The sequence below is a fragment of the Balearica regulorum genome, chromosome 9 (genome assembly GCF_011004875.1).
Source record: "Balearica regulorum gibbericeps isolate bBalReg1 chromosome 9, bBalReg1.pri, whole genome shotgun sequence".
Taxonomy (NCBI): Eukaryota; Metazoa; Chordata; class Aves; order Gruiformes; family Gruidae; genus Balearica; species Balearica regulorum.
This window is the reverse complement of record NC_046192.1, coordinates 27518980-27536555: the sequence shown is the minus strand read 5'-3', so window position 1 is coordinate 27536555 and position 17576 is coordinate 27518980. Positions and strand designations below refer to the sequence as shown.

Here is a 17576-nt window from a genome sequence, read left to right as displayed (position 1 = left end):
GAGTTTGAGAAACTGAAGGGGTTAATTAGAGCAACCCTAAGTCCTGGGACATATTAAAGCACAAAAGTAAGCGGTGTCTCCAAGGAGGCTGTTGACAGAATGCTCTTCCAACAGCACGGTCCAAACTAGAGACCCCTGCTTTATGCATCACAGATGCTAATAAAACTTCACTTCAATACGCTCAACCAGAAGTAGAGGTTCGGCCATGTGTGAAAAGTTTAATGCTTCATTATGGGAAATCACTCTTAGCTAGAAGTGACCATAACCCACGTACTGCCACTGCGAAAAGGAGCTGGCAGTCAACACCTTCCTCTCCAGTGAGTACGGCGGTTATTTTTTCAGTCACAAATGCATGAATTGTCAAGAAACCTGGGAGGCATTTAAAGGCCACAGGCAAACATTGGAGTGCGTTAAACAACCGTGCTAGGCGGCAGAGTCCAGAGCTGGATTTCTTGTCACCGAAGCCAATTAAACCCCACCTGGGCAGTCTCCAACAGAAGTCACTGCAGCTGTAAGCAGGAGGTGGCACAGCTCCAGCGTGCCAGCCCCCTGTTTAGCAATTAAGAAAAGGTGCCCAGTGCTAGGTGGGGTTGAGTTTGACAGGACTGCGAAGGAGGTTCCTAAATGCTGCAGAATAAAAAATTGCATAGGATATATGGGGAGACACAAAAACCTAACAAATTGCTTAGCAAGACAGTGCGGATGACACTGAGAAAAACACTGATGCTGATAATACATGCCAAAATAAATGTCAGCTGAAGTGCCAGAGTCCATGCTGGCTGAGCAAAAAGTTAGTGCCTGGAAAAAAGCAGCATTCATTTGTCAATACCAACCCAAAAAATCCCCCTACTCAGACAGTCTTTAAACCCTCGGTGTGAGATGAGCAATCACTCACAGCTATTTCGGCTACATTTGATTTGCTGAATGTTAACAAGCCAAAGTTTACTACGTGTGTTTTTCAATGGTTTGCCAATGAACTGCCAATTTCATCATATAACAGCTAATCTCAGCTATTGCAAAATCAGTGGAAAGTGGTATTTAAATAATAAACTTATTCTGATGAAGACTAAGATGACTCTGATCCCTGTCTAGCACTGTCACACTGTATTTTGCTCAAGTGCAAACCAACATGCCAATGCCAGGGGAATTCATTTTTATGATCAAGGGAGACCTGTAAGTAGGTAGGCAAGGCAAAATAAGCTTCTTCACATGAGGCTGCCCAGAATGAAGCTGGGCACGTTTTCAAGAAAATGATGCGTCAGAAAAATATCTATATTGTGCCATTTCATAAAATGTTTAAAATTGAGAAAACGCTGATCATTTTAATTAATAGCATCACCAGAGACTGGCCCACAGCATGTGAAATTGGCACACTGGATATACACACACTGCAGGATAACCAGCAGCCCGCTGAAAAAGGTGCTTTTAAAATCATTGTAGTATTTACGAATTGCACATACTTAGGTACTCAGTGTGATAGGCAGCTCAAGGAGATACATTTGGGGCTTTCCTAAAACACAGGCACATAACTTGGCTGACCTCTAGGTAAGAGGTTGCATACTTTTCCCAGTCCATCATTGCAAGTTATATAAAACACTCTGAACCAAACATCAACCTTGTGTAATCCCACCTGATTTCAGAGAGTTAAAGCAGAGATAGTACAAGATAGCAAGAGCCACTCACACCTGAGAGACTCGAAGGCAGTGATTTCTAGGGAAAACAACTCTCTGCATTTGCACTTGGCAACACACAGCGGCCGACAAAGGAGAATCTGATGAGGGATCAGGTCTGCAGGTTTAGCTAAGAAAGAGAAGCAAACAATTTTTTGTTAGCAGGAACAAAAATAAATCACTTGCAGGCTTGAGTTAGCAAAAGAGCTCTAAAGGTTTTAAAAAAACAAAACAAAACAAAACAGTCTCAGCCTACAAGGGTGGAGACAACTTAGTTCCCTGAATCTCTGTGTAATTCCATGCGTGGAAATGTGTAACTGCTCACCCTGACTTCACCTGGTAAGGAAAGATGAATTTAGCCCCAAAGAAACTTTCAGGACATTAGTTAGATATAACACACAGGAGATTCCTGTCAACAAAACCTACGCTTGCTCTGCAACAGCTCCCCCAGCACACGGCATGTCTTGGCAAGTGCTGGTGATCCAATGTTGACTAAAAGTCCTTTTGATGTGATTTAAAGCAATGAAGCCCAAATTATGGCAAAGATGGATCTGCAACTCTTTAAAGTAATTGGTCAAAAGTATGTAAGGGAGAGAGGAAAGAAAAAATTAACTAGTTTCCCCGAGGACATTAAGCCTATTACATTGGTCACATTTAAGCTACACATTTACAGACTCTAGAACCGGTTTTGTACTTTAAGAACTACTGTCGCTTCTAAATGTGGAAAGCAAATTTGAAGCAGGGTGTTTATGTCAACTTCTATTTCACTGAGTAACCTGTCCCATCTGACCTAAATCAGGATTTATGAAAACACCATTTCAGCCACTAGATTTGTGACTCTAATAGCACTCCTACACCATACAGGCTGATAGAAGCTTTGACTGTGGAAAAAGAAAAGAGAAAAACCCAAAGACAGACTTGTCTTATGACTATATAAGAGTGCTATATCTTGGAGCTGGATGACGGATACAATTGTTTGGCTTGGGCCAGGAAAATCCTTTGCACGTGTCAACATGTCAAAAGATAGCGCACAAGGAGGAAAAGGACAGTTCAGGGACACGACACCAGGTATGTCTTCATTGTGGTGTTAACTCGGTACAGGCAGTCGCAGGTAACTGCACACACCGCCTTGGTCTGAACCCCCATAACCGTGCTGCTGCTGTATTACCTGCACCAAAAATGAGCTTCCCGTGCACCCGTGAGCTGCTGCGGGCCGAGCCACGCTCTGACTTTCTCAAGAGAGAATTATGGCACATTTTGTACATCTTGTCGGCATTCCCTCTTTGGTAACGGCAGAGAAAGCAATTTCTCAGCACTCGGGATGCTCAGCCTGTGCCCCCAAATCCAGGTGGAAAGGTGGCCAGCCCGGATCTACCCCGTCGTGCTCAGGGAGGGGGCAGCGAGCGCTGGTGCAAAGCAGGTTCATTAGGGGAGAAGCCTGTGCATGCTGATGGGAGCTTTGCTTAGGCTGAGCACTGGCTCAGACAGCTCAGCGAAGGAGGAAAGTTCATAGCTCTGCCTTATTATCAGCAAAGAAATATCTACTGCTGCTGAGTATCCGGGGTAACACGCTGAACAGACAGAACAAGCACTTGTTTTATCTGATTACTATGAATTATCCCTATTGATGAGCACCTACGAGCAAACCTAAGCCAAGCTCCACATCTCAGCATCCCCTGGGCATCGTACCCGGCTCTGCCTGCGCCCTGCGCTCCTGCCTCGCTGGCAGCAGCGGCTGGTGACACTTGGGCAGATCTTCTCCATAAAGGAGGATGAGCTCCCCTCCTTCCTCAGCCTGGCTTGGAAGGAGAGTCCAAGTAACACAAGGAAAGGATTTTAAAACATGAAGAACACGTGAAAGGCCATGCAAGGCACAAAACAACCCCACATAGTCACCAAATGCCCCACATGGCAGAGACTGATCAAGATCCCAAGGAACCGCTCCTCCAGTCAAGAAACATTCCTCATCCCATCTGCTGGTAAGTCTCAAACTTCTAGGCAGGGAATAAGCAACAGCTTGTTTTTCCTACAGAAAACAAGAGAATATATGTTGCAATTTTAAAGTTCACTACTAAGTGGTTGTGCCTGGGGAAAAAGAACAAAATATAAAAAGAAGAATGTCAGTGGAGTTGTTAATTGTTGTTTATTCCAGCTTAGCATGCTGGGCTAAACCAGGAGGGACAGAGGCAAGTAGGTACAGAGTCACTGGTTCTGGGAACAATTAATGCATTATTTGATTTACATTGGTAATCCTTTACTATTAAATAAAATCTGTTAATAGGAGTAAAAGTATGCTCATAAATGTCCCAAATAGAATCAAACCCACCCATAAACATGAAACCAGGGAATAAGAAATGGATACAACACCTTAAATTTCAGTTTTAAGCCTTTTTCAGCTTCCTCAGTTTCCTTTGCCGGATTTGGATTGCAAACAATAAATACGTTTATGGGAGAAAAGGTTAATTTTTAAAGCAACCAGCTTCAAGAAATGCTGATTTATGTTGTTTTTTTAACATTACTAGCTTTGCATGCACGCCGTAACTCAGTCCAACAGATTTCACCAGTAAGTTACAGAAAAATTAATGGAGAAGGTGGGACTATAATGGGGGCTGGACAGCCACTACAAGGAACTCAATAGAGAGTCCAAATCTGAGTGGCAGAAGACATGTTTGAGAACACGCAGATTAACTTTAAAACCCGCTATCTCCTCCCCTTTACCATCAGGGCAATGAAAAGCCTACGTCCTTTGGGAAGGCACAACGGTAAAATCTCTCTGCCACGTTGTCCCATCTCCAGAAGCAAATTGCATTTACCTTCCCGCTGCCTGTACCGATGGCTGACGTGCAAAGAGCCCACGAGGCGTGCGCAGGAAAGCGGGATCCTGGGAAAACATCCCAGTCCTGCCGCTGCCTGGCTCCTCCGTGTCCCAGCCACGTCCCTCGGCCACCTCTGCCCAGCACCCCCAGCCTGGCAGAGGGCTGCTGGCTCACCCTGCCTGCACGGGCAACTCCTGGAGAAACCCTTAAGTTCGTCCTGGTCCAGCCCAGAAGCTCAGAAGCGTTCTGGTTTGGCTTTTCCCCCAGGAGAGTGGTAACACCAACCCACCAGGAATCTCCCAGCTACCAGGTAAAGCCTGTTTAAACTGATGCTCCCAGACTCTGTGTAAAGCACATGTGATTTGCTATTACCACGTACATGAGGGCAGCAAGTGATAACCACGTTCGTGTTCCTGTTGTGCTCCCCATTGCCCTGGGAGTTTCTCTGCAGTCTGATGGCCATCCCGTGAGTTAGCACTTCCATCCTCACTGCCAGCCCTCACATTTGGGAGGCATTTGAAATAACAGTCCTGGAGAATAAAATGCCAACTAATATTTTTTTTTTTTTGCCTAGCAGCAGCAGAGTTGATCTCTGGAAATGCTGGCCTGAGCCTATGCAACTTTGTGGTCCCACTGAAGGAGCAGAGGTCCATCTGTTCCAAATCAACATTTGGCTTATGGAATGCTGGAATTTATCAGACCGGTGCAGGGGCGAGCACTGCAGGGGAGCAATGAGCTTTTCCATCTACACCATCATATGGTACCGATTATCTCTCAGTACAGCATAAAACATAACAACAACCAGATTTAGGGCCAGCGTACTGCAACCTGTTTCCCCTGTCGCCTCCTCCCTTTTCAGCATTCTGTCATTAATCCCATAAAATGTTTGCTGTTTGTATTTCTTCCTGTAGGGCACCAAGGAGCCAGCAGTGACTTGCTGCTATATAATGGTTATACTATTTTTTATAGGATGGTGTTGCATTTTGAATGTGGCTTCAGTGACCAAGGATTGAATGATGCACGAGATCTCCCTGGGCTCCGTCCTTTTAAAAAGGAGGCAGGCTGGAAATGTGCAAATCCCTCAGTATCCTCTACACACATGTATTATCAAATGCTTTCTTTCCGACAGCTCACTTGACACTCAATGCTCTGACCTGTAGGCATTAATGGTGGCACCTTTATCCCAATTATCTAAAGAGCAAGTAGAACTGGAGTGGAAAACAAGGACCTGCCCTCAGGTTATAACCAAGTCCAGCAGCTGTACAGGCTTGTGCCTGGGAACCGTCTGACACCAGCCACTCCCAGAGGCACGATACACACCGCCGTACATTTGATCCACCATCCCTACGTGTCTGGGAAACACGAATAAGTCAAAAATTGTCCAGCACGCAGGGTTCAAGGTGAGACCCAGTGAGGCCAGAGCAGGTGGAGCCTGCCAGCTGCTCAAGAGCCCTGTGCTGCACGTGGGGGTAACTGGGGCTAAACCAGGTAAAACAGGAATCTCATCTTTCCCCTGAGCCTTTCGAAGCAACCTACCCAAACCATCGCCAGCCCTACCTCCCCAGGAGGGCACACCAGACCTCGAAAAGCAGAAAGGCTGAAGGACCGTTCAGAGAGCACCTACTGCAGCCAGTGGAGGAAGAGCAAACACAATGCAGGGATCTTGAACACGGGCTCTTGTTCGTAATCGCTGGGACACCGGCCACACCAAGGCAGCGGAAATCCTGCCCAATGTACGCTGAAAAGCAATAACGAAACTCAGGAGCATTCAGGAAATTATAGATGTGCAAGTCTGGGCCACTGCCATCTGCAAAATCCTGGAGGTACCGGTAAGATATAAGATCAAAAACCATCTGGAAAAATATGAGCTGATGAAAACTACTTTCCTTAACTTCATGAAAGCTAAAGCACCTGACAAATATGGTGGCATTTTATTTTTGGGGGTTTTTTGTTTGGGTTTTTTTTTTTTTTTCCAGGAAAAGATCCACAGGATTAAGAAGATTAAAGTGATGAACATGACCTAAAAGAATGCCTCAAATCGCTTAAAGGTATGGCAGAGATGTGAATCTGTCTAAAGTGGCTCAAACTAAGCAGGAACTGAACCAAACCATCACCCCCAACCTGAAACAAGCTAAAATAAATGGACTTTTGTGGCTTTGGATGCCTTCCTTCTGCCCCAGTTTAAATCCCCTCTCAGACTGCAGCGTTAGTTCCAAAAGATTCACTTACACACATACACACATGCATCCGGTAAGCTGTTGTAGCTTGTCTGTTCTCCAAAACACCCTCAAACCTGACTATTTTCTTAGTCTAAGACATTCTGGCCAGCAGCCCAGTCGTAACCCTGCTTCTGCTGTAGGATCACCACCCAGTTCACAACCCTCCTCTGCCTGAGGCACGTGCAGCCAAAAATAGTTCATACTAAATGAGATAAGAGAGGTGAGGACATGTCAATTTTTCAATGTCTATAGGAGGCATCTTCAGACTGTCACAGACATACCATGGATCCACCCTTACAGTTCTTAACCTGTATCCCTTCACAGCTGTAAAATCTAACACTTAAGTTAACATTACATAAATTTTGACATATAGTATAATTCAAAGGAGCTTATAAGTCAACAAGGAGACTGAGAAAACACACCCTGTTAAGCAGAAATATTTTGTGCGGGCTAAGACCTACACAGCAAATGTCTGAATCAATAGCAGAAAAGGAAAATTTGCAAATCACAATGTTACAGAGCAGAGGATGCACTCAGAGACACGCAGGGGACCTGCAGCGGTCCCCAGATCTGCCCTGTGCCCACACGCACAGTCAGGACTGCCTAAGTCACTGGGCTTGTAGCAGCAGTACAGCTGGCTGATGGGGTAAGGCAAGCTTCAGAAGAAATGAAATCTTACATTAAATCAACTGATGTATGTGGAAAACCTTGAAATCTTTTAGGGAGCACCAACCCTTCTTCAGATCTGTCCAACCTCGCAGCGCTGCCTAGGCCAGCTTCCCAGGTTTCTTTAACGTGCTTTTCACCTCCACAACCTCCTCTGCCAGTGCAAGCTAGAGAGCTTTTTCCCCCGTTTAAGCTGAATCTTTTTCATTCATATTTAAGCTCTTTATTTCTCACCTTGTCCAGCATGGGCTGTTCCCTTAACTGCCTTGCAAATAGTTGAACATTGTTATCAAGTCCTCCTTCAGTTTTCTCCTACCCTGGTTAAGAAACCAAATTTTCTCCATTTCTGTCCTTTTGAGGGATGTTGGGATGGCAATTCTGACCCGAGTCAGACAGCCCCACCAGGACCTCATCTGGTATTAGCTCACAAAGGGCGAGTAAAAAAGCTGCAAGCGAGGAGTGCAAGGAGAGAACAAGCACGCAGCAGTGAGTTCCCTCCTGCTCTCCTCCATCCGTGGCTCAGGCGTTTGCAGAGTCTGGGGTGGTATTATTTTGATAACCCTTGAATGGCTCTAGCCCACGAATTTACCTAATCACTTTTGAAACCAGGTACCTTTCAGCACACTTAATGTGCTGTAGCAATCAGCTCTGCCATTTAATTACGTGTATCTCATTCTCTGTTGAGGTGCCCATTTTGTGTATTTTGAACTTCCTTACATGTTCTCTAGTAGCTGTATTAGGACAGACAGCGAGCCACCGCTCCCAGTTCATCTTCTCAGTTATTCACGACATTGCAAATCTCGACCAGCTGCCTCTTTTCTGCCCTGTGGAGCCCCAGTCCATTTTTCTTCATATGGAGGTTTCTGATTGTCCTCGTACTCCTGCTACAGATCTACTCTGTCCTTCAAGATTCAGACTCCAATTAATGCAGACAATGCCCTAATGATGTCATCATGAGGTATCTATTTTTCTTAATTCTTCTCTTGTCCGTTTGCTTTTCTGTTATCTGCCGAGCACTGAACTGAACATCCTCTCTTTGTGCAAGGCAGTGACTCCGTACTGGGAAAACCTCAGCAGCCTCCTCCTTTCGTTCCTGCCGCTCTCGGTATTAAGCGGTAAGGAATTCACCCTGTTCACAGTCTTGCCCAAAGGTTAGACATCACCATCATTAGAAATGCAAGTTTGAATTTCTGTTTAAGTGAAGTCAACAGAATTTGGCCCATTGCTACTTAGAAGTTCTTACAACCTGCATTAACGCCCTGTTGACTCATGCTGCCACTTGAAAGCCCAGGAAAGGCACGACTAACGGAAGGGTACGTGGGGAAATTTGCAGTCCCCATTATTAGCACACTGCAGTGCTATCTTCTTGCAACACATTTCACCACTATTTCCTTCAAGTACTCTGTTTCACGGGAGATTGCTCTGAAGTGCCTATCTTTTCATATTTACCATGTTTTACGTATTAGATTTCCAGTTCAATAAACTCTTATGCAACCAACATAAAATTAGCCAGCTACGTATATTAATGTTTTCTAACTTTTTTTCACTATTTTCTAAATGTCTCATTTGAAAAGTAAAACAAATACATTTGAATGGGCCTTTACAGTGTGCGGGAATCACAGAAGTCCAGTAACTGCAAGGTTTTTTGATGGAGTGGTTTATGTAATATCTGAAATATTAACAAAGCTGTCCCCTGCGTAATGAGCCAGACTGCATTTCTTCAATATATTTAGAATGAGTCACATAAATCTCCTGTTCTGCACATGTGTCCCTACTCAAAGAATTTCCCTAAGAATGCTAGCTGAGGATTTTCAGGAAATTACAATAGTTTGAATGAATTCAGAAATAGTCACATACTTAGAACATATCATAATAGGTAATTCAGAAAGGAAGCTGAGCAAAACATTTAAAAATATTCAACGTATCGTATTTGATTAGTGCAAGGTCATAGCATTCAACACTTTAAAAACCAGATTGTTCACTCTCATGTTTCCGCTGTAATTTTATGAAACAAAAGTTTTATAGCTAATTCTAGCAAATAACTATTTCAAATAGTAAATCTGGAATTTAAGATATTTAGGAAATGCTTCAGAAACATAAGCTTTTAAAATAGATATAGTTATATCCCTTTTATAAGTAGAAACTGTTTTTCAACTTCTTGACCACTGAAAAAGTAAACAAACAAAGATTTTATCAACAAAAGTTGCTATCTGATGGACCTGAAGTTACGTAGTATTACAAAAAATAATTTAATTTATTGAGTCAGCTACTCTTTGGAATCAACATGGCCCATTGAAGGGTTGGGCTGTTGATAGCCCATGACCACCAGCAAGTGGATAGATGGACATAAATTCACGTCAAAGGAAGCGACTGCTGCTCAGTGTAAGCAAGAGGCTCACAACCTGATCTGGAGTCTTTACCTCCAAGAGGAGTATCAGAGACCCATCTTGCAGCGTATCGCCCACCTCCCCCACAGTCTCACAAACCCAGCTTTCTCACACTTGAAAACAAACACCCACCCTTGAGGAAAGCAGAAAACATTAAACGACCCCAGGGAAGTGGTGAGATAGGATCCAACCCAACCCGAAGCACTGGGGATCTCATTCTGTTGCGCCTTTGAGGAGATTTGTGTCTAGACTGGAACGCGCCGACCTGAGGGTCCTGACCTGCTTCATTTCTGGTGTATCTCGTAAGCCAACTGGTTTAATAATATCACGATAATAAGAAAGGGGACACAGATCTGCTCCAGACCAAGAAGGAGGGTACAGCACCAGCACGTGCTTACCCGTATGCCTGCGTGGCCGAGTCCCACCCACAGCACGTGCACTCCGTTGCACTCAGTGCTCCATGACTGTCCACACAGCTCCATACCTCACAGCCTGGAGCTGGGTGACATTCCCGTTGCATGCCTGCCCTGCAGACGTGCCCAGAGGTATCGCCAGCCCTAGCCAACAACCACATCTCTCCAGCTCTGTGAGACAGGTCCTGTCCTTTCCCAGAGAGCCGGGGGTTCGTTCCCTGTGACAGCCAAAAGGCAATCCTCACGTTAACCTTCATGGGAGCCTGGGATAGGCGAGGGCTGCACTACATCCCTGAAGGAAAACAACACCGCTCCTGGCAGATTTCAAAACACTGCAATTTGTGAATGACGTTGTTTTAGAAAACCAACGTTCCTCTCCAGCCATGAGCTGGAACCCTGAGAGGACTTTCAGTGTAGTGTTAAAATTCTCATAATGGGAAAGGCTCAGACCTCTTACCTTCAATAACACACTGATCGGGGATAGGAATTCTCCTCCCCATCTCCATGACATATGCTTTCACTTTACCCAGATTTTCCTTCAAGTGCAAGTAGAGCTTGTCCTGGTATTCCACGGGGCTCATCCCTGCCTCTGCGCTCCCTTTGAGGGCCTTTTCTTTAGCAGATTCTGGCAAATTTGCTGATTCTGTGTAATTGATACTTTGGTGTGAAACCAAAGAATTTCCCAGTTGCATTGCTTCAGCATCGACACCAAAAGGCAATTTGTCATTTTCTTGGCTAATGTAGATCTCGGTGAAGGAGATACCAGCGGTTATCTCCCCGTTCTCCTCGTCCTGTCCGCTCTCTGAGTTTACCCCCTTCATGCGGACTGCATGCAAAGCGAGGCTTTTGGACCTGGAAGGCAATTAAGGAAAGGAAAAATGTTTTGGAATAGAGGTAGGACAACAAAAATCACCCAAACATGTGCTCCTCCGAGTTACCTCTGCGCAGCTGGTTCAGAGAGCTGAGTGTGGGGCTCGCTTGGCCAGAGGCAAGAATCTCTTGGTAAATATGCATTTCAAAAGCAAAACTCAAGCCACAGCTTTAATAAGCAAATGAAACTAAATAATATCCATATATCACAACATCTGCATGCCATGGGAGCTAGTCAATCTATCTGTAAGAAACTCATAACCCCAGGACTGGAGTATACGCTTTATTGATCACATCATAAAAATGCCATCCAGCAGCCATTTAACCGAACCAAGACTGAGCCTCCAGTCCTTTGCTGCCCCGTACCTATGTGCTGAGGATGAAGTTAAGCCTCCATAGGAGTAAGAAGGGTAGAAGTGAAGTGACTGAAAGGGAAGATACTGGAGGAGGAAGAGAGACCCTCTGCCGTGAAGGCAGCCTAAGGACACCGTGGGTGCACGTTGCTGTCGGAGCCCTTATCTCCCCCAGGGTCCCGGGAGAGTCACACTCATCCCGCACAGCCCACAGGCAAAATTTGATTCAAACGTTCGATACGTCTTGTTAGCAATAATACCTGAGAAAGGTCTCTGTATCTTCCTTCCTAGTAATATCTGTATGCAAATATTTTCCTATCCCTTGTGCTGTTTTAGGGCACAGAAGAGATTAAATAAATAATTTAGAAAGATTTTATCCAGCCTTTGAATTAGTATGAGGCTTGGTTAAAATTAGACTTGTGATGCCCATAGGTATCATGCAAGCAGATCAAATTCTCAATGTTTGGATAAAGTTTTATTACAAAAGTGATATTCATGAAAACGACTCACACGTTTTACAGAGCCATACCTGTTAAATCTCATATCCTTCCTTTCTTCTTTAGAAACCTGGCCTAAACTGTATCTCCGCACCGAGCCAGGAGTACTGTTGTCGACATTTATTTTCTCTTCAAAAGCCTGTATTTTAACTTGAAGCTTTTCATCTTCTTCATTTCCATTCATAACAGATTTTAAATCATCCAGTGGTACAGGAGATTCTGTTTCAGCATCATTTTCCAGCCTAAGGAAGTAGAAAGCAGAGATCTAACTCTGGCACGCTGTGCTCACAGTGCTGCTGACGCCGCATTTTCACATACTATGTATTTGGTAACATAATTCTGTTTCAGCAGAGATTCTCTTAGAGGTTGATTAATCATTTTCAAAAACATCTTCTAGGTTGCCCAGAGAGGTTGTGGCTGCCCCTGGCTCCCTGGCAGTGTTCAAGGCCAGGTTGGATGGGGCTTTGGGCAACCTGGGCTAGTGGAGGGTGTCCCTGCCCATGGCAGGGGTGGCACTGGATGGGCTGGGAGGTCCCTGCCCACCCAAACCAGGCTGGGAATCTATGTTCAATGTGTCTGTCAGATGGATCAGAAACATTGAACATCTCGGACAGCACTGGATCACAAACTGTGTGTGCTGTATCTGCATAAGCAAACCCCAACTCTTTCCCTGATAGTCCCATAGCAAAGATTTTCAACTGAATTAAACCATTCTCTCAGCTTGCTAAACAGGGACATATTACAATATTTTCATAAACCAGAAGTAGAGCTAATTGCAGAGTTTATAGAAGTCTGTGGTTTTAAAGGTTTGACAAAAGGACATGCAGTTCCTACTGAATTACTGTACTCTGGGTAAGAAAAATATCTTTTAAAACTCGGCACATGGACAGAAGCAAGCTCAAAAAAACTTCTAAGCAATGTGGTGAAGTTCACCAAAAGAGAAAGAGAAAATTAAGAGTCAAAATGAACTTGTAGGGCTGCAAGGGGAGCTGTTTTATTTTAAATTTGACTGTTATGTTAGTCTTAGAATATGTAACCTTTTAATGCAAAATTCAAAGGTAACTTCACATTAAATTGGAGGGAAGCTGTTAATCTTAAAGAACAAAAAATTCTTCTGTCAAATACACTGCTGGTAAACATTTCCTTTCTAGTGATGCAAATACCCTCTGAGCAGTGAAAACCATTGTCTTCGTCGGAGGCCCAGCAGCGGGGCAGTAATTGCTGCCAGCTAAAGCCCAACGGCAGAGGAAACCCCCCGGAGAAGGGTCCGGCCCCACCACCCAACCCAGAACCCTAAACCTCAGTGTCCGCACTCTCCCTTGCAGATGCTGCCTGGCCCTTACGCAGCAGCAGGACTGAATTTCCCAGGGGACCAACAGCCTAAAACCACTCTTGCTCCTTCCCCACTCCTTCAGGAGGTGCCTTCTGCTGGGGGTTTGTACGTTCCCATCTCACTCCTGCAACTATGGAGTACCTGGACCAAAAAATCATGAGGGCAGCACAGAGACAATCAGAAATCTCTTAGAGAATTAAGGGGCATTTGACAGTATGTATTTTTTAAAGTCTACCCGCAGCTCTAAAACAAGCTCGTTTTGCTTCTGACTATTTCTTTGGGTTTTTTCCCCTGACGAGCAAACATCTGAATAGCTAAAACTATAAAATATGGATATGGAAAGCCTCAAATGAGAGTTTTAACACAGCACTTTCAAAGCAGCAGAGTCTCAACAAGTCACACTCACAGTTGGGAAGCCTATTAAAAACTCCCAAGTACTGCAAATTACCAATTGTGGAAACAAAGCATGTTTAAAAAAAGCAACCATGAATACTGCATCACAAAATGCACTTTTTCATTTGTTTTGATAAAGGCAGCTCAGGATATTTCTCAGGGGAGTTGGCAAGTTTTGTCTCATTTTGTTTTTAATTTAAGGCAAGATCTCACAATACATTAACGCTGCAGAACACTGAAAAAAATTTATTCTTCTGTAATAAAGAACCTTGGGATGACCTTTACTAACAAATCTTTCTGGAGATGTGGGACAAGATTTAATTTATTAGAAAGCCGTCACTCCAACATAACTCTCAACACTGCTCTCATTGTGGGAACTAAGCACTAAGAAAAATATCTGTTGCATACGTATACACATATAAAGCCCTCTGGCTACAGAGAGGGAATTGATGGACCGATGGGGCTTATGAGTGACAGACCCAAGCCAGAAGACTTGATGATGTTTGGAAATAAAATGGCCTTTTATAACAGCACCTTTTTGTCCAGTGTTCTCCCGTTGAGCTCTGATGGCTTCGCGAAGGAAACACAGAACACGCTTTGGCTAAAGGAACACGTTAATGAATCCTATTTGCCATACGCAAAGCAGCAGTAAGTTAATGCACGCAGGGCTCATCGCTGCCGGGTGCTCCTCAAGCCACCACCCTGGTTTTGGCCCTGCTGGTGCCCAGGATGTCAGGGGAACCACAGGCCCTGCGGGAGGGAGGCAGAGCCCTCGGCCCTGGGCACGTCCCCAGGGGACCACTCGCTCTCCCGTGTACCCACTTTGCGCTCGCATCGATTCCCAGGAAGCCAAAAGCACGTACCCCAAGCGAAACGTTCGATGCAGCCTCCACCCTGCGCCCAACAGGACGCCTGGCAGGCCTTCCTGCTGGCCTCCCCTTCCAGCAACAGTAAAATAAACTATTGTTTGAAATCTTGGCAAGAGACGTTCGGTACATTGCTGAGGTTGCTGGAGCAGGATCAGCTTACACCAAAGCTCAGGCTGTTTTCGAGAGGAAGAGGATGCAGAAACCTATTGAGAAATCATAAGGATCTGGCTTGCAAAGATAGTACCATGGTACTCATCTTTTCACTGCTTTTAAATTCTCTGTAGAAAGAGATCTAAATAAACAGGTCTGCAAGTCAGGAGTGATATGTTAATCTGAAGAGCATTTCTCCAGACCACCAGCACCATTATCAACATCACCAGTCAGGTGCTTAAAATGGGGAAAAGAGCAGACACAAATAGAAATTGCTAAAAATACACTCGAGATGGGATTGCTTCCAGGGCTTCAACTCTGCGTGGATGGAAGCAACACAAATGGATCAAGTGAGGGTCCTTGTGCTTTGTCAACATACAGACATAATCACCTCCTCAAATACGACGGAAGCACAGATTTGAAGACAAGTGGTGGATAGCGACAGTGATCTCAAAACCTCTGGCTCACAGCTGGGAAGCCCATCAAGAGCTTCCAAATACTGCTAATAACTGATCACGGAAACATCACCAGCCAGGTAACGTTCAAGGCTGAGGGACCAGAGGGACCTGGATGCTCCATCCTCCAGCACGTCACACACGGTGCTGCTCACAGCCCCTGCTCTCGCAGGGTGCTCACGGAGGAGGCCAGATCATTTTAATAGCTGATGCTGGTGGACCCAGGCAGCAGGCAGGGCCACGCGCTGCCCAGCCTGCCTGCTGCAGGGCTGCTGCTCCCGGGGGCCAGGCAGGACGCGGAGCAGCAAGGGGAGTGGATGCTTCACGCAGACAGGCTTCTTGGTGCCTGCACTGAATCAAATCATGCTATGGTCCTTTTCCAACATAGGAGAGTCTTAGATGCTATTACAGCTGTCTTTACCACTGCAAATGTTGATTTAAAGACAACAAATACTATAGAAAATGAAAGGCAAGTGAATGGTAAATGAATGCTCGAGGATGCCATGTGCTAGACCTATCCTCTCCTTTAAGAAGAAGAGATCGTTTCATCCAGCCACAACACTACAATGAGTAGCAGTGGTATAGCCTGTTATATTCAGTTCTTACTCAGAACGAGGGCTTGCAGGCATCATTACATTTTCTTTCTTTCCTTTCTTGCTTTCTTTTAATTGACCACGCTATACTTCTAGGGTGGATCAGTCCATTAAAACTCCGTATATGTTCTTAAAAAGCACCTCTGAGACTGAATAACTTGTGACAGTAAGGGGCAACAGAGCATCGCATGGTTTTAATTATACTCTGCTAACTGCACGTAAAATTCCCTGTGTCAAACAACTCCAAGCCAGCCATCGCTCTGAAGAAATCAGCTTCTTGTGTAAACACATGATTCTGAAAGGAATGGTTATAATCCAGCCACACATTTTAAAATCCTGTTTTCCTTTCACAGCATAAATACTCTAGATTGCTGCTCTTTAAAAACCACTGCAGTTCAGTGACTGCAGCAGCTCTGGAGCTACGAGGGTATTTCCATGTCGACATCTGGACCGGTCCCACTTAGGCTAGTACAAATCAAAAGAAACTCCACCTAACATCAGTGGAGAACTCTCATTTTAGGCTTAACTGCTGCTTCAATGTCTATTTTAAGTTCCCTCCATTGCAAACTCTGTCCTTCCTTAAACCAGGAGAAACTCTGAGCAGCCCCCCTGCAGCCCTGGGAGAAGGTGGGTTCGTTTTCCATCGCCTGCCCCTACACATTACCCTGCAGAGTCTGGCCCTCTGACCTCACGGTGGGTTTTATATTCCAAAGACAGCAGTTATATTTTCACTTGCTCATACGCGCAGCTGCGTTCAAACTTGTCACTCGGAAGCAAACACGACTTAGATGAGCAAACCACCAAAGTCCTTTCTTTTCATGCTCGGTATAATTAGTAGGGTTTTTTTTCCCCCAAAGGAAAATAAAGATGTTTTCTGAAAAATCCACTGAAAAATATTATTGTTTCCTCCCTTCTCCTCCCCCAGAGTCTCCACCCAAACAGTATTTTGCATCTGTAACCACACTCACACTTCTACTCCTTGGCAAAGCGAGTCCCTAACAAAGGGGAATTTTACAGGGAAACACAGCAACAACATTTTAATGAAACCCTTTTCTTGTTTTTTACTGTTTTTTTATCAGCTCTAGAGATAAGTGTTAAGCACAGAAGATAATAAGGAGTAGGAACATCACAACATTTTAGCAGTTAAAGTTATTTTTCTACCATAAACCAAGGGACCACAATGGGCTGCATGAATAATTATTATGCTTTGCTACTGAAACCTCAATTCCTGCCCTGCCTCACTGCCGTTCCCTTCTGGTCCCCTTCCCTAAGTGACATCTGGCATACTCTTCCTCACAGTTCAACCTGGCTGGTTTGGAAAACACATATGTCACTTCATGCTCACCCTGCTATTTCCACTTGGGCTTTTTCACTATCTTCACTCAATTTCAGCAGAGGTTTCTGCCGCCAGGTGAAGTTCGGACATTTCCTGCTGTAAAATGAGGGACTACATCAGGGTTCCTCTCCTTTTTTCATTTTTAACTCTCTTCAGGATACCAATTAATTGTTTCTCAAATGATCTCAATGTTTTGGCTCCAACTCTACAAGTCTGTCTCTGAGGCTATCCTTCATGGTTATGAGTTTTCTGACATCTGTGTTAAATTTTATCACAGAATTACTATTTCTTTGTGCCCTCTTGACCTATTTCAGTATACACAATACTAATTATAAGTCTCTCCCTAATTAAAAGTGACTACCACCATATATTTAAATAACACGTTCTTACTGTGACAAATGCAGCAACACTCCCAATGCTTTAACATTTAAGAGAAGCTGAGCAGAACATCTTTTTAGACAAGCTTGAAAAATTTTTTTCAGACTTTTTTAGCAAAGCTTTATCAGGGAGCTACTACGCCAGTCGTTGTTCTCATCAGCTCCAGTGGTTATCTTCT

The 17576-nt window shown here is 44.5% G+C and overlaps 1 protein-coding gene across 14 annotated transcripts in view; it reads right to left on the bottom strand.

Annotated features, from left to right (window-relative positions):
- The window catches only part of VEPH1 (ventricular zone expressed PH domain containing 1), an 88952-nt gene that overhangs the window by 30520 nt on the left and 40856 nt on the right, over nucleotides 1–17576 (bottom strand). For 13 of the 14 annotated variants that reach the window (XR_012836823.1, XM_075761678.1, XM_075761679.1 and 10 more), the window contains 2 exons: nucleotides 11924–12133; nucleotides 10629–11023 (listed from right to left, as the gene is read on the bottom strand). Coding sequence is in view for 13 of the 14 variants with exons in the window: in XM_075761678.1 (XP_075617793.1) it covers nucleotides 10629–11023; nucleotides 11924–12133 (605 nt within the window). In the remaining variant the exon portion in view is untranslated. Of the gene's footprint in view, nucleotides 1–10628; nucleotides 11024–11923; nucleotides 12134–17576 lie in introns of those variants that run through there. The other variant, XM_075761692.1, reaches the window with a different exon arrangement.